We start from the raw sequence: 17,471 nt of genomic DNA on the forward strand, positions 1-17,471 counted from the left end.
ATTCTTACTATGCAACAGGGACCCCGAATGTACTCGCCGGATAGTTACGATATGCAATCTCTCTCGGCATGTTTTTTTTCTTTTCTTTTTTTTTCTTCCAGTCAGTAATTTCAACACCAACCCAAATGTAGAACTTCGAGTACGAGAACGTAATAGTGCGTCTTGATAATATCGAGACCAGAGTTTTATTCGTTCACTCAAGCCATACCCATATTGAAGGACTCATGCGTCACAGTCTAAAGTGAATACACTACACTATATGCCCCCCTCCAAATAATCAGGTAGTTTTTGCTGCACATCTCGACAACGCTTTTTTTATTATCTAAAAAAGGATATTGAAAGGAGGAGGGTTTCTACTATCCAGCACCCATGTCTTCCAGCGTGGAAGCAGCGTGGCTGGAGTGTCTACGAATAATTGCAAAGGAGACAGGGTTCAGTGTCGATGATATCGATGAAGAGGATGAATTTACCACGGATCTTGGTGTCAACCCGATTGTCGCACGGTCAATTATACGTTCTTTCGAAACTTTATTGAAACGCGACCTTCCTTCGACGGTTTTTTCCCAGTGCCCAAGTATCAAGGAGTTTCGCGAAAGATACTTTCAGTCATGCATTGATAGTCTTACGGAGCCAAAAGAGGAGCCGGTGGTTAAGAAAATTACAACAGTGCAGGAAGGAAATCAAAAGACAATGACGAAAACTAGTCATACGCGATCTCGGATTCCAATCTCTATTGTGCTCCAAGGCAAGCCAGCGACGGACTGTACAGAGAAGACCAACATATTTCTTCTGCCTGATGGCAGTGGTTCCGGTATGGCTTATGTGGAAATGCCACTCATCGACCCTTCCACTGTCTGTATTATCGCGTTAAATAGCCCCTACCTCAACCGCGCCTCGGAGTACTGTTGCTCGATCGAAGAAGTTGCAAGAGAATACGTCCAGGAGATTCGCAAACGCCAACCTCATGGTCCTTACGTGCTTGGGGGCTGGTCTGCCGGCGGTTATTACTCGTATGAAGTGGCGTGTGAACTTATCCGCCAAGGTGAACGTGTGCGAAAGCTCATCTTGCTTGACTCTCCTTGTCGCCCCGATTTCGAGGAGCTTCCAATGGAAGTGGTGCAGTATTTATCTGAAAAGAACCTAATGGGAAATTGGGACCGCAGTGGTCGGCCTACGAATGTGCCTTCTTGGGTTATAGAGCATTTCCGCTCAACTCTTCGGGCGGTGCGTGAGTATGTACCGGTGCCTATGGACGCTTCTGATGCCCCGGGCGAGGTTTGCATCATCTGGAGTCGAGAAGGGGTAATGCCAACAAATCAGCTTCAACAAACAGGATTGGATCTTCGTATCCGCGTCGCGCGGTTTCTTCTGGAAGGAAAGCCCGACCTTGCCAGTCCATACGGATGGGACCGTCTTTTTCCCGGAGCGCATATCAGCATTTCTTCTATTTCAGGTAATCACTTCACCCTTATTAACAAACCCAATGTAAGCGTCTGCTCCTTTCGCAAGTGACTCAAGACTTACTTACTAACGTTTTCCATTCAGATCAATGAGTTGGCCGTCCTATTACGAGATGTTGTTTTGACATCAAAGCAACGACAAGGGGATTGGAAATCGATCTGCTAAAAAATGATAGACAAATAGTGTTTTTATCGTCTAGAAATTGATGCTTCTGTCACTAGACGGTAGGATTGCCAGTAATTAGTCTTCCATTGTAATTAATGTCTTCATTGAGGAAATTATTTTAGGCAATAGTGAAATACTTGTGCATTGTAGCTACTGGGTGATGTTGAGGCATCTGTAGGTACACACCATGAGAAAATCTGTATAAATCTGTATCCTTGAAGAAATATCCAATCGGCTAAAATGAGAATAAAACAAACTTAAATTATAGAACATCCTTCTCGTCGAAACATTGTCATAGGAGTCATTCTAATAAATTACGTTGTACTAAAAAATAACAGGTTCATGGATATTTTGGAGAATCAGCCGTAGTCGACACCGGGCATTCGGGGCCTTTTTAAGAGGACGAGGGCGAAACGTCGATATATCCCGCAAATTGATCACCGACGTCACATAACCCCTGCAATTAGGTAGGATGCTTCTGATCCTTCCAAATGTATACAGTGACATTGGCAAGTATAATTGAATTTTTGTCTCTCCTTTGCGGATTATTTTACCATTGATTACTTCCACTTAAAACGGCTAACGCAAGTGCTAGTTTCCAGCACTAAAGTCACGTCTTCCATTTTCTACGAAATGTTTTATAGCCGGCTGTTGTCATTTTTCGGCATTTCTTCAAAAAAGAACAAATCAGTTGATAAATCAATCACCGATCAAAAGAAAACGACAACATCAAACATGGCTTTGGATTTCGACTACATCATTGTTGGCGGAGGCACTGCAGGTATTTGATCATCTTTCCGTCAATTTAATGGCATTATAAATGATTTTTCTCACTAAAAATGGTATTAAAGGCTGTGTTCTCGCAAGCCGCCTCTCTGAATACCTACCGGATGCCTCTATTCTACTGGTCGAAGCCGGTGTTGAGCAGGACCCTCGCGTGAAACCGACGCTTGGGCTAACTGGCCAAGCAGCGAACGAGATCAAATGGAACATACAAAGCGCCCCTCAATCTGCTGTTGGCAACAAAACTATCGATCTAGTGCAGGGTAAAGTGCTTGGAGGCACCTCCGGTATCAACCACCAAGTATGGTCCCGCGGTGCAGCTGGAGACTTGTATGTTTTTATTTCATTTTCGAACGCTTGCAGTCATTAGTATATATATATCAACAACTATCTAACTGATGATTGTAGTAATCGCTGGGCCGTAGAAGTTGGCGATCCACGATGGTCATGGGATGGACAGCTCCCCTTTTTCAAGAACACCGAAACATTCCATCCAGGGACTGAGCTGCAGGGCGAAGATTTAAGCGCACTTCATGGCTTTAAAGGACCTATCAAGGTGAGTAGGAAGTTGAATTTTGACAATAGAGAGAAACACTAACCGCCACGGAGGTGTCTCAAACTTCGTCCTGTGGACGTCCACGCAACTACCCGCTAAAAGGAGCCATTGCTTCCATGTACAAGAGTTCTGGTGTATCCCAGGGTAAAGATTTGAATTCTGGAAATATCCTAGGTTTCAGTGAAGCAACGGCCGGTTCCTACGACGGCATCCGACAATGGGCTGGAGGCAACTACAAATTCGGTCCCAACGTGACTTTGTGGACGGAAACCCATGTATCGAAAATCCTTTCACAGGGTTCTCGTGCCACTGGGATTGAATATGTGCGGCCTGTTACAGCCACGAGTGGCTCAGTGACAGCTAAGAAAGAAGTTATCGTCTCAAGCGGTGCTCAAGGCTCGCCGAAGCTTCTGTTGCTGAGGTCAGTTACCCACCCTCGGTTCATATAGAAATTTATACGAAATATTACTAACAGACTTTTCTCAGTGGAATTGGGCCCTCAGTAGAGCTACAAAAGCACAGCATTCGACAAGTAGTCGAACTCCCTGTGGGAGAAAACTACAGCGATCACCCGATGATGGCAACATACTGGAACCTAGAAAAACGAGGTCTGGCTCTTGGTGACGTTCAAATGCGCTCGGCTGAATGCGATTGGACTTCTGGTTTGCCGGTTGATTGGATGGCATTCCACCGTCACGATAATGATCCAGAAATTGCTTCCTTAGCTGAGAGCCAATTGACCTCCAATGAATTAGAGCGCTTTCAGGAGCAAAACAGGGCTCACACTGAGTCTGTGGTATTGTAAGTATCATTTCCTCTCCAAAACTTTTTAGGGTCTGGACTTTCATACCCGATGTGTCGGCGTTCTAATGTAAATGGTTCAGATACGGTCATATCGACTTCTCGGGCAAGGCGGGGCCTCCGCCTCTAGGATCCAACGTGTGTGTAATGAACATTCTAGTGACCCCATCATCTAGGGGAGCAGTGACGCTCAAATCTACCGATCCATTCGATGCACCTGTGTGTGACCCAAATATGTTATCTAACGAACTCGATAAGCAGCTCCTATGGTCTGTCGCTCGTTTGACAAGCCAGGGCCTGGAGCGAACTATCGCTCCAGAGTACGGACTTTCTGAGTATGCCGTTGACGATGACCTACGCGGTGACTACGGCGATGAGGCCATGATGCGACGTGCCATCCGAATTGTCCGCACAGTGAACCATGGAAGCGGTACATGCTCAATGGGCACCGTCGTTGATACAGAGTGTCGAGTAAAGGGAGTTGAGAGCTTGCGAGTAATCGACTCCAGTGTCATTCCTCTTCCACTTTGTGCGCACTACCAGGCCTCTGTGTACGCATTAGCAGAACAGGTAAATATTCTTCTCCACCTCTTTACACGAACTGGTTTTTATTCTAGCACTAGTATTTTCAAATTTTCATCTAATTCAACAGCTAACAAATGAGTATTCTAGATGGCGAAAATTATTTCTTCGTAGTTTAGGCGTGGAATTGGAAGTTTAGGTTAGATACATTTTCAACCGCGCAATTCAAATGATTGGAAGACAAGTTGAATAATACCTTTGAAACCCCCCTGTTTATGGACTACAAAGGCTACGTTTTCCAACACATATTTCAGATCTGCCCTTATATTTTGCTTTTATCAGATCAGAAAGGGACCAAGCGAGACAGTGCTACAAACCAGTATTACCAATTGAAATATCCTCAACCAGTTTCTATATCTTTGCAAATTAAAACTTCCAACAACTGGATCCTTGCTTTTTTTATTATTTCCAAAAAGAATTGGCTATAGACGTGATTTTCCACGTACAAATTGTTTCTCCGAAGCTAGAGACTCCGGCTAAATAAAAAGCTCTCCGTTTGTTGTTTGCGTTTTTGCGCTCGCTATGGCTTTTTGAGACCATTACTAAGAAAAATATAAATTTTTTACTTCCAACTCGTATCTCGGCGAACACTTATGGGGATTTCTTGTGGCAAGAAAAAAGCCGCCGGCAGTTTTTCGTTGTGGTCGATACTTCCATCAGGCATACATAGCTAGTGCCAGAACTAATGCATGGATGCATGTACCGAAGCTACACTCGAGCTTTCATTAATTGCCCGAAAAACCAAGTGGACATCCTCTAGTGATCTTCTGTCCACGTTTTGCCTTCATGCCAATGATTAAAAAGTGGGCACACTCGCAGCGATAGAACCCCGAGGAAAATGCCAATCTAGTTAGCGAAACGGGATATAACATCTGGGCAAGCTATTATTATTAGTCCAACTGGCGTGACCACTAGCTCAGGTCAATATATACTTATGAACACTCCGTGCTAAGAGAAAAAAAAAGATTCAGTTCTACTCAACTGATTCCTCCCTTTCTTCTCTGCCCTTTTGTGAAATTTGATTATCCTTTCTGATGCTATGTCAACAATGTATCAAGAGATCCAGGATCAGACAGAGCAGTATCTGCTCCTATATGGAGATCAGACGGTAGAGAAGCTGCCTGCTGTTCGGGCTCTTGTAGAATATGCTCAGGGGTCCCCGGCTGGCCGCCGCTTTCTCCGCGATGCATGCGATATCATTCAAATGGAAATATTCAACCTTGAGATAGACGAGAGAGCTCATGTCGGTTATTTCGATACTCTGCTGCAGCTTGCAGAAAGTAATGCTCAGACCGACCAGCCCAGCGAGATTGTGGCTACGATTCTCATGAACGTCACACGACTCGGCGAATTGATTCTGTGCGTATTTCCAGATTTGACTCCTATGAGCACGGTACCCTAACGCTCTTCATTTCTCCAGTTATGCTGAAGAACGACCAAACATCTTGGGTTCTATAGAGCAACCCACACATATTGTGGCCTTTTGCACAGGGGAGATTCCGGCAGCTGTGGCAGCAGCCGCACGAGATAGCGTTGAATTACACAATTTGTCAATTGAGACAGTTCGTGTAATATGTCGTTTCGCACGGAACATCATCCGCCGGTCAGTCCTGGTGGACAGGACTAATGGTAGCTGGGCGACCACCATCGTTGGTGTCTCGCTCGAGAGAGTACAGACCATACTTGACACTTTTCACCAGAGTCAGGTGAGTTCATTTACATTTTCTCCGCATATTCGGAAGTTCGAGGCTAAAGGGTAGGCCATAGAATATTGCTCCCACGCGGAAGATCAACGTCGGTATCATGGCAACGGGTTGGTTAACACTTTTCGGACCTCCCATCACTACGGAGCAACTATTCAAGTGGTCCAAGGAGCTTGATCAGGCATCTCGCATTAAGACAGATGCTGGCGGTGGTGTTCATCTTCCCAATCTCCCCGAGCTGGACTTGGATGAGGTTGTGGGATCATCGCCTGTTTTAGATGTCCCAATTACACCCAAGGCAATGCTTTGGTCACCGTACAGTTGCAAGGTTCGCAACGCAGTAACCCTAAGAGATTTGATTCGTCAGGTCATCCCAGATATCACCCAATCTTCGCTACACCTAAGCGATACCATAGACAAGGCTGTTAAAGGATTAGGCCAGGGATCAGTCAAACTTGTCTGTGTTGGATACACCCCCCATCTAACATCACTGCAGAAATCACTACAGGGCGAGAGACGCGAGGCCGCCGTCGTACAACACTTTAGTGTAGATTCGTCCTCATTCACGTCCCCACGTGGAGGCTCCGATTCCATTGCCATTGTGGGAATGTCTGGAAGATTTCCTGGAAGCGATAATATACAGGAATACTGGAAATCACTATTGGATGCAGAAAGGCATATTAAGGAGGTCAGTTGGATTAGTCGGACAAATCCCATTCGCAGATTTTAATTAAACCACGGCAGATCCCCAAAACCCGGTTCGACTTGAACAAATGGTTCGATGAGACGGGAAAACAGAAAAATGCCACAATGAATCGCTCGGGAGCATTTCTAGATCGTCCGGGATATTTTGATAACCGGTTGTTCAACATGTCCCCTCGGGAAGCCCTTCAGACGGATCCTCTTCATCGTATATTCCTCACCGTGAGTTACGAGGCCCTCGAGATGGCAGGTTATTCTCCAGAGGCAACATTGGCAACGAACAGCAACCGCATAGCAACTTATTTTGGCCAAACATCAGATGATTGGAGAGATATTGTCCTTACCCAGGGCGTAGATATATACTACGCGCCAGGAGTTTGCCGTGCCTTTGCACCCGGTCGTGTCAACTATCACTTCAAATGGGGAGGGCCATCATATAGTGTCGATGCGGCCTGCGCATCGAGCATCGCCACAATATCCCTAGCCTGTTCTGCGTTGCTGGCCCGCGAATGCGACACCGCCCTCGCAGGTGGAGGCTCCATTCTTGATTCTCCAGCACCATTTTCTGGATTAAGCCGCGGTGGTTTCCTTTCCCCAGAGAAAGGATGTGAAACTTTCCATGACGATGCTGATGGTTACGTGCGTGGCGAAGGCGTCGGTGTCGTTGTTCTTAAGCGACTCGAAGATGCTGTTGCGGATAATGACAACATTCTGGGTGTCGTCCGTGGCTCAGCAAGGAATTATAGTAAGGGAGCATCTTCTATCACGCATCCATCTTCAGAAGCCCAGGAACGTCTCTACCGGCAGATTTTATATCAGAGCGCTATAGACCCGGCGAGTGTTTCCTACGTGGAAATGCACGGAACCGGTACACAGGCCGGTGATTTCACGGAGATGTCTTCGGTATTGTCTACATTTGGCCAGTATCGCTCAAAGGACAATCCCTTAGTTGTAGGTGCCGTAAAGGCGAACATTGGTCATGGAGAAGCTGTAAGTTCTACCACCATTTTCAGCTAGTATCCAGAAACCTGACTAGTCGATATTAGGCTGCTGGTGTTTGTGCCCTCATAAAGACCTTGATGATGTTTCAAAACCACACTATCCCACCGCAACCCGGAATGCCTTTTAAACGTAATCATCGTTTCCCGGACTTGGAGAAGATGAACATTCATATACCCACAACTGCAATTCCGCTCCCCGGTGCTGGCAATGCCTCCAAGCGACGGATCTTTCTGAACAGTTTCGATGCCTCGGTAAAAATTTCCTATAGATTCTGTTAGTTTGAGGTTCAGTCAGTCTAACGTGCATCTTGCAGGGGGGTAACTCTTGCCTTCTACTAGAGGAGGCGCCTATAAAGCACTCCAAAGCTGCTGATCCTCGAAACCATCACGTTCTGACCTTCTCTGCTCGGACTCCGTTCTCTCTACGGGCAATTAAAGAAAAGTACCTCCAATATATTCGGGTCAATCCGACTACGTTGTTGGCAGATCTTGCTTACACCATGACTGCACGCCGCATGCACCAAAGCTCTGCCCGGTCGACTTTCACAGCTACGACCATCGAAGATTTTGTCAATAAGCTTGAAATTGATTTGAAGAAAGAAGATGCTCCTGTCAAAAAAGGCCGGGGAGCTTCTACTGTGCCAAACATTGTATTTGCTTTCACTGGTCAGGGATCCCAGTATGCAGGGATGGCTCACCAACTCTGGCGTGACAGTACGGTATTTCGGCGACTAATAGAGTCGATCCAATCCATAGCCACTGCTTTGGAGTTGCCTAAGTTTATTGACCTAATTCATTCCGAAAACTTCGACTTGTCTGAAGCGAGCCCAGTTAAGACGCAACTAGCTATAGTGGCAGTTGAAATTGGACTCGCTCAGCTATGGGCATCATGGGGAGTCCGACCAAGTCTTGTCATTGGCCACAGTTTGGGAGAGTATGCTGCTTTATGCATATCAGGTGTTCTGACAGTCAGTGATACCCTATACCTAGTGGGCAAAAGAGCAATGATTTTGGTTCAGTCTGTCGCGCAAAATGAATACGCCATGCTGGCAATCAATGACGAAGTTGGTGTTATTCGCCAGCTCCTCGCATCACGCACATATGATACATGTGAGATCGCTTGCATCAACGCGCCTAAATCTACAGTGGTTAGTGGCGCCCTATCAGAAATAACGGTTTTGCAAAAGGATCTAGAGGAACAAGGGTCTCGGTCCACTCTACTTCATGTGCCATTCGGGTTCCACTCGAAGCAAATGGACCCAATCCTAGACTCGTACGAGTCGTGCGTGAAGGGAGTTGGCATTTCGTCCCCTCGGATTCCAATAGCATCCACTCTGCTTGGTGATATTGTTCAGGACAAGTCAATTATTTCCCCTATCTACTTTCGACGTCAGACTCGGGAGTCTGTTGATTTTGTTGGGGCTCTACGAGCGGCACAAAACTCTAATTTCCTGCGAGAAGACACGCTCTTCCTCGAGATGGGGCCCGACCCAGTTTGTATGTCATTGGTTCGCTCAATTCTAGGAACAAGTGCAACGCCTAGGCTTTTACCTGGGCTTCGGCGAAACGAAGACAATTGGTTGACCACTTCAAATACACTGGCAGCAGTTCATCAGGCCGGTGTGCCTATCAACTGGCCAGAATACCACCGGGAGTTTAAAAACTGTCTATCACTGCTGGATTTGCCGACGTACGTGTTTGATGAAAAGGATTTTTGGACATCATACCCGGACCCCGAACAGCTAGGTGGCGTTGAGCAAATGCATTTGTCGTTACCGCCGGTTCCTGCAGTACAGGGCTTCCCGACAACCACTCTTCAACGAGTGACAAATGAAGTATTCGAAGATGGCTCGATCTCTGTCACTTTTGAGTCTAGCACATCTGACCCTCACCTGTTTGAAGCAATCATGGGCCATGCCGTGGCCGGAGTCACAATTTGCTCCAGTAGCATCTTCAGCGATATGGCATTATCGGCCGCTCGGTATGCGTGCGAACGACAGCAGCCAGGGAAGTGGCCGGAAGGGCTACTTACAATCAGCAGTCTAGATATCCACCGGCCAATAGTAGTCTTTGATCAAAAGGACTCACTTACCATTCAGATCAATGCCAAGATCGATTCAAAGACCGAAGAGGCTCACATCAGCTTTCAAAATCAGGTTGGGAACACTACCGTGGATATAGGGTCCTGTAAGATCACGTTTCACGAAGCTGCGAGTTGGAAAGAGAACATCTCGCGTACCCTTTATCTTATCTCCTCCCGAATCGAAGCACTGAAAGCATCAACTATCACTGGTCAAGGACATCGTTTCTTGCGGCCTGTAGTCTACCGACTATTTTCCAATGTCGTCAATTATGGGGAACGTTTCCAAGGTCTAGACGAGGTCTTCTTGGATTCCGAGTGTCACGATGTCGTCGGCCAAGTTAGACTGCCTGACTTGCCATCCAGTGGATCAGGTCATTTCCTATACAACCCGTATTTACTCGATGCTGTTGTACATGTTGCCGGCTTCCTCGTCAACTGCGGTTTGAAATATACCGAGGATATCGGGTTCCTTGCTTCCAGCTTTGATTCGTGGCACATCTTGAAGCCCATCTTACCCAATAGAACTTACACCAGCTATTCTCACATGGAGGAGTCGGTTAACGGATCCTCATTGTTAGGTGATGTTTACGTCTTTGATGGAAAAGATCTCGTCTGCGCTCTAACCGGACTCCGCTTTCAAAAGATGAAAAAGGTTGCCCTCACAAAAATTTTACAGTCGGCAGCTCCTCGATCTTCTTCGAGAATCGGTGCAGGAGACTTCCAATCTGACCTTCTTGGATCCAGGGCGAAGCAGTCCTCAAGAAATAGGGAGTGGACTAAGGATGTTGACTTCGATACACCTCCCTCGTCAGTTGAACCGTCCGCTTTCACCACTCCCAAACCCTCATCATCCGTTACCTCTGTCACAGGTTATGATGATCCTGCGATTGGAGATAGGTTTCTTGCCGCTGTTGCAGCAGAGGTGGGCTGCGAAATCTCTGAATTGGAACCCGATACAGTGTTTGGGGATCTAGGAGTAGACTCGTTGATGGCAATTACAGTTATTGCGTCAATCAGAAACGATACCGGAGTCGAGTTACCAGGGTCGTTTTTTCTCGACAACCCGACTGTTGCAGAAGCTACGAAAGCACTCGGCGGGGATAGTGACACTGTCGTCTCTACGCCTCAGTCTTCTCCTCCTAATATTTCCCCCGATATCCGTGGTGAAGAAGTCAAGGATGGGATAACTGAATCTTCTGTCACTTTTGAGCCGCTAGAAATTCCACAATCGATCACCACAGGCGGCACAGTCGAAAAGGTGACGGAATCACCATCATTGATAGATAAACCAGCTGCCACCCTGTTGTTACAGGGCTCAATGTCTTCAACCGAGCCACCACTTTTTCTCTTAGCTGACGGTACCGGTTCTGTTTCCTCCTACATACAGCTTCCTGCCATTTCAGGGGGTCGTCGAATCTATGGGGTGGAGTCTCCGTTTGTTCGCGATCCGTCGGCCTTCGTAAATATTAGCGTGGGCGATTTAGCAGATGCTTTTGTGGCTTCTATACGCAAAGTCCAACCTGTCGGTCCATATATTATTGGAGGGTCCTCGCTAGGTGCCATCCATGCCTTTGAGGTTAGCAGACGTTTGCTCAACGCTGGCGAGACAGTCTCTAAGTTGCTTCTCATGGCAAATGCGGCACCAGTTTCTGCACCAGCTGATCTTAGAGACATGGAAATTTCTACTGAAATGGTTGAGAGAAGTGGAATTTCTTATGGCACCGGTCGGAAAAAGTCAGTTATCATATCTGCAAGACAAAAACAACACCTCACGGCTTCTATTCGGTCTCATGTACTATATGAGCCCCAGGGATTCACTAAAACCCATCGACCAGTACATACAACGTTAGTTATTGCTTCAAAGGGTCTTGGAGATGGATCGAACTTGATAGAGTCTCCATTAACTTCCTGGATACATGCTAGTTGGGGCTCGTCGGAGACTCTAGGCTGGGATGGCCTAGTCGGCGAGATTCACTCCATTTACCACCAAGATGTAGACAGCTTCTCATTACTGAAGTATCCTAACGTGAGTTCTTCCGTGCATTTTATACAAACTTTTGGATTCTAACCTCTTGTTCAGATTACCAAGTTAGGCCAGATCATCAATGACCGCGTTTGTCAGTGATGGGTGATTCTGTACATTTTCTTTGTTTAAATATTATTCTCGAATTTGCAATTTCCTCATCCTCCCGGAAGTGTGGTTTTTGTTTAGTTGATTTTCTTCGCTCAGTGCAAAAATATCAATAGGTAGATAATGTCTTTCCTCAGAGTCTCAGTATATATTTCACAGTGATATTAATCGTTAATTGGGCGTTCTATAAACATAAACACGTTTTTATTGCCCATCTTTACTCGAGATATCACATCTAATGTTAAATCTGTTAGAAACCCACCCAGGAATGAAGCAATATAATGAGGCCATCCAGCAAGGGGCCGAGTCAGGCTCGGCAAGGAACCAATCAGGATATGACTTCCTAATGCGGTTAGCGCAGGGGTAAACCTCGCGTGTCTAGTTCTACTAAGACGCGCTCAGAGATAGAATCTTCATGTAGACAAGCAGCAGATTACTTAGACAGTGTCATATAATATTGCTATTCAGGTTCTACTTCAGGCCATCGCTGGCCGCTTCCCACTGACATGCTATTCTACAGGCTCATAACCTCACCTCAATTCAACAAAATCATCTCATTCCATTCGTTATACTGACTAGTCTATCTATTTTAAAATTTTAATTTATTTTTTATTTTACTTTAAAATATACGTTATGATATGATCGAAAATCCGTTCATTATAAGTTAAGCGCCCCTAAATTATTTTCTACCAACTCCTTGTATTCTTTCTAAGCTTAAATATTTAAGCATATTGGGGATTTAATTTTGTATGTCTCAAATGTTAACCAGTCAAAAGAACTTCCTGGCATCGACGAAATACATCAAACCTGTTTGAGAATATGTGTTAGCAAGCTTTCGTTTTATTCAAAGCATAAATATAATTAAAAGAAGAACCTTGATCAATAAAATGCATTGATGCTTACCCTGCATCGTGTGCCACTCGAGTGGCGAAGGAATTCGGCACTGATATACCAAGCAAATTATCAGCGATAAGTATCAAGTCAAACCCACAATATCACTTACAAGAGACATTCTTTTCCATGTATTTTTGAATCTCGTTTTCGACCAAGCTTTCGCGGTTTGCTCGCACGGTAGACAGAATCTGTACACGCGACGCCCGCCGCCGGCGGACTTTTTCGAAAAGATCTAAACGGGCTGTGATCTGAGACACGTCGTGGACATTTTCTAGTAGCATTCCGAGTGCGCCTCCGTCCTCAATGGCTTGGTTTGAGCCCTGACCACCGAATGGCAACATCTTTGAAGTTATCAGTTTATTTTTTTTTTCTTAAAATTAGTTCGCATGATCAAAAGACCCACAGGGTGAGCAGCATCACCTATAACCACCAACTTTCCCCGCGTCCAAGTCGGTAAGGGTTCAGTGTGGAATAAAGGCCAGCACTTAACATCATTGCCAAGTCTATTTATTGGAGCGGCTTTTAGCAGTGTCCATATTATGGCAGACTAGAACTTACTTGAGGATTTCCACAACCTGTGGATGGAAATGAGCGAATTCCTTCAACATCTGTTCCTTGAAGCCTTCTCTTAGTCAGTATATGTATAATTATTGTGATATTGCCTAATACAGTACCTTCAGGGCTCTCAGGTGGTTCGCCAGGTACTGTAGGATGAATGCCAACAAAGTTCTGAACGTTACCACTGTGGAAAATAATATCAGGCAGGGTTCTGGTGCATGTGAATATCCAGATCGCCAAATTAAACTTACTCCCGACAGGGATACCACATGAGATGCCGCTCTTGTTCTGTAGTGACCGAATTAGGATCGCCTAGCAGTGTAGCACCAGGTTTCTTCCACTGCAAGAGGTCCTTGCCCGCGCCATTAGTCTGGAGAAATTCTGTTGGAACCAAAAATCGAAATGCGCTCAAGCCCGTCGAGATTGCAGCACCCGTAGATGCGCTAGTATTACCCGCCAATCCATCAATTACCATACGTGATACCGCACGTATTCCATCTGCCCCAATGATAAGATCAGCCTCTTCAAGTCGCCCGTCAATCAACTCAATTTGGCCAGCATTGGCGTCAATACGCACAACCCGCGAAGAAAGATGAAGTTCGACACCGCCCGGTTCATTTAACTTTGCCAGTCTCATGAGTTCCTCATGCAGGTCAACTCGATGCACTGCAACATATGAGGCTCCGAATCTTTCGGAAGCCTTGCTAAGGTCCTGACATGCGATCTGCTGCAGGGTTGTTCCGTCGACTGTGTCCCAGTTTTGAATTGACACGCAGCGTGCACGTTGTATATCAAACCCGAGTTTCTGCAGAACTCTTGTGCCGTTAGGGGCCAGGTTCAGAGCCGCACCAACCTCAGCAGCAAATGCAGAGCTTTCGTATATCTACTTTAGATTCAGTAGACATCTTTGCTGCAACCAGTATTTAAACTTACTCTCACATGATGCCCGGCTTGGTGGAGCGAAACTGCAGCAGTAAGGCCAGCAATCCCAGCTCCGACAATTATGATCCGAAGCGTCATAGTACAGTTGGTATTCACGGTCCGAGTTGCAGAGAGCAAAATGCAGTATTCCTTTTTTGTTTTTAGCAGAATTCAATATGTTCGGTCAGGATTCTATATTCTGTTATAATCATATCTGATCTGATTAGCTGCATATTCAAATGTTGGAAATCCTCGGTGGTCTAGATTCGGTGCCCGAATTCCGGCGTCTCTCCTAGATAGTGTTACCAAACCGTCATAATAGATGTATTTGTGGTTAATGCTGTTATTTATATGTTTCATTTCATTTAATATTTGATTATCACTGGTCCTATCCACTTCTAGGCGAGATCAACGTTGGAATTTAGAACGATTGTTAACTCGATTATCAAGCATGCCCTTGTGAAGATTGTAAATTGAGCATTCTAACCATGATATAATTGTCTCTAGGCTACTATCTGCTCTAGGTATTGGGGAGGTTATCAATTGTGGTATTGGGAAATCAACTATTCTCTCCCCTACGAAAGCTTCCGCAACAGCACGTAGTGCCTCGCGTAAAATTTAGCTAGTGAATCAAAGCAAATAGTCCTGTTTAACTATATCATAGTCTCTAATACAGGCGTCATTCATTACTCCCTCTTGGAACCTCTCTACATCACCACCGCATCTCTTGTGGGCACATTCTCCCATGCTTTTGGAAAGGCACAACCACGTACAAAGTCAAAGTGAAGAACGCCTGACATGGGCTTATCACTGCCCGAATCAATAGCTGCTTGTGCTGCCGGTAGGAACATATGCTGCTTCATTGGGAATCTGGCATCGTTCTCGTAGGGGAGTGAGATGTCCTGTGCGTGGCGAATGACACGGATAAGCTTGGACATATGTCCATCATCTTTGTGACGCAGAACACGCTCAAAAACACGGTTCCAATCAGCCTGGGGCTCACGTGGCACCTGCGCCAACAGCCAGTCAATGTTGAGTGGCGGCGAGCCCATACCAGCGTAAAGCATCAAGATCACACGGCCCGAGTACTCAATCAGTCGAGCCTTTTGGGCTCGACTTAGAGATGACTCTTCAGTAAATGCCGTCTGCCAAAGAGATGCATTACTACCGTGGATGAGGAAGAAGTCGAAGCGACATTCATGTGGAGGGCTTTGGGCAGCAGACGCCATGTACACTGTTTTCGCAGAGTGATGAGACAGAGCTCTCGAGATAAAAAAAAAAAATGATCGAGATCATAACTCACCAGCGGCATTAATCAATTCAGCGCTCGCACGCTCTACATCGTCCTCGTTGACACGATATTGAGCGCAGACAGTTGCCATTTCCCTAAAGGCTTTTCCACAAACGTAATCACGAATCATCTCCTTTTCTACTCTCCATGAGCCATTGACAACTTGATGATGGACATCAACGCTTGAACACGTTGAAATCACTGGGTCCTGGCGGCACTTTTCCATGCACTCGACGAGCGACAGCGATGGCTCGTTGGTATAGCGAGTCTGCAGCTCGGTATACGTGAGGAAGTCATTGTAATACATGTCATCGTGTGACGCAGCCTGAGCCAATCCTTCAGCTAGTAGAGGAAGCTGCTTGAATTCGAGTGCCTGGCCAACATACATCAAAGAGTGGACGTAACCTGCAAAAATTGTCAGCCACTGCCATGGGTAACTAGACGGGAAAGGCACTCACCATGATACATGCGGCCTAGTAAATCATCCGCGATCTCCCCACCTCCAACCATGTATCGCTGCAGCACCTCTTGGTATCCGAACTGGTCGATTTCTCGTTCAAAAAAAGTGACAAAATCAAGGAAGTGGTCCTGACTGCCTCGGTACTTTCGAAAGCCCTTTTCTGTTTTTATCTCTTCGATGACGTTTTCATCAGGAAACTTTCTGGGCAATAACTGGTAGTTCTCGTTGTTTTTCTTGTGGAATACCATTGTTTCAGGGTCAGCTCCTAAGGCCCACAAGGTCACTGTGTGGTGTACGATATGGTTGTGGAGGTAAGCCTATAATTTTGTTAGTCATTGTTATATATTAGGCTCTGGTAAATTTCCTGTGCTTACTCCCATCTTGTCAAAGTCTGTTGTAAAGACATGATAGGCGGTTCTGTTGGACTGCAGTATGAGACTGGCCACCTCTGCACTTTCTTTTGAAAGGTTGTCCACGTGGCAATACCCAGGTGATACAGCTGGGTCTAGCTTGTAACGGTACGGTGTTGACATGCTTAGGATCTATAGTAATTCTCAGTGCTGTTAATAGATAATTTAGCAGTCGAATATAATTAATACATCGACTCTACAACTTAAAGAATGTTCGAGTTCGATGTTGAAGTATGTATAGGGGTTTCTCACCTATTGAATAGCGCAACTACTAAAACATGATAATCCGCCGAAACAATAGTTATCTCGTATCTACAGTGACAAGTTTTTGAGTCGGCTCCAATTTTCAATCCCTAATGATGACCATCTAGAACAGCCCCGGGACGTTTTGTCACAGCCTCGGCGATTCAAATTGCTTTGATCGCCGATGGTCATCATAACAAGCCACACAACAGACTTTCTGCTGATACCAGTTTCTTTTGCACATAATGCTTTATTCTGAATATATTCTGAATAATGGAGAAAATAGAGTTTATCTTTTAAGGTTTTCTTACTAGTCGTGTGATTTCGCGGCTTATACTCCGCAAACCGTCACTTCCCCACCATGATGTTGATGCTTGAAAAAAGTGGTACTGGGCCCCATGGTATCTATAGGTAGCTCGTTCACACATGCAGTTTGTACATGTTTATCGAAATCAATTGATACACATATACGACAACCGAAGTGAGCCGACTGGCCAGCGGAAAACAACATCCGAGATTTTCTTTTTTCACCATAACATTTTCACTTTGCGGATTTTGAAGGGATGTACCACGATCTTAAATATCCATTCGTACAGCCAATATCATCCTAGATTATTGGATATGTCAACTGCTTGCGCTCCCATAAAATGCAATAGTACGAGTTGCCAAAACGGAGTGCTGATCAATGATAAGAGTAGAAGAAATCCTTGGTTATTGAATTATAGC

At 45.5% G+C, this 17,471-nt stretch overlaps 3 protein-coding genes across 3 annotated transcripts; 1 reads left to right on the top strand and 2 right to left on the bottom strand.

Annotated features, from left to right (window-relative positions):
• Positions 1-369: 369 nt before the first annotated feature.
• Positions 370-11,962, top strand: TRUGW13939_10273 (uncharacterized protein; the record flags this gene model as incomplete). Its single annotated transcript, XM_035493386.1, has 15 exons — positions 370-1,508; positions 2,229-2,407; positions 2,478-2,739; positions 2,818-2,965; positions 3,019-3,386; positions 3,452-3,766; positions 3,850-4,336; positions 5,199-5,268; positions 5,407-5,707; positions 5,769-6,054; positions 6,116-6,739; positions 6,796-7,743; positions 7,800-8,006; positions 8,069-11,863; positions 11,918-11,962. The coding sequence occupies 15 exons, from the start codon at positions 370-372 to the stop codon at positions 11,960-11,962; spliced, it is 9,174 nt and encodes a 3,057-aa protein (XP_035349279.1).
• A 767-nt stretch (positions 11,963-12,729) lies between these two features.
• Positions 12,730-14,440, bottom strand: TRUGW13939_10274 (uncharacterized protein; the record flags this gene model as incomplete). Its single annotated transcript, XM_035493387.1, has 8 exons — positions 12,730-12,775; positions 12,872-12,911; positions 12,972-13,203; positions 13,266-13,365; positions 13,421-13,484; positions 13,537-13,604; positions 13,672-14,303; positions 14,354-14,440. The coding sequence occupies 8 exons, from the start codon at positions 14,438-14,440 to the stop codon at positions 12,730-12,732; spliced, it is 1,269 nt and encodes a 422-aa protein (XP_035349280.1).
• A 608-nt stretch (positions 14,441-15,048) lies between these two features.
• On the bottom strand, positions 15,049-16,625 carry TRUGW13939_10275 (uncharacterized protein; the record flags this gene model as incomplete). The annotated part of the gene is made up of 4 exons (XM_035493388.1): positions 15,049-15,575; positions 15,645-16,037; positions 16,091-16,409; positions 16,467-16,625. The coding sequence occupies 4 exons, from the start codon at positions 16,623-16,625 to the stop codon at positions 15,049-15,051; spliced, it is 1,398 nt and encodes a 465-aa protein (XP_035349281.1).
• Positions 16,626-17,471: the final 846 nt, after the last annotated feature.

Source organism: Talaromyces rugulosus, chromosome V (genome assembly GCF_013368755.1).
Source record: "Talaromyces rugulosus chromosome V, complete sequence".
Classification (NCBI taxonomy): Eukaryota; Fungi; Ascomycota; class Eurotiomycetes; order Eurotiales; family Trichocomaceae; genus Talaromyces; species Talaromyces rugulosus.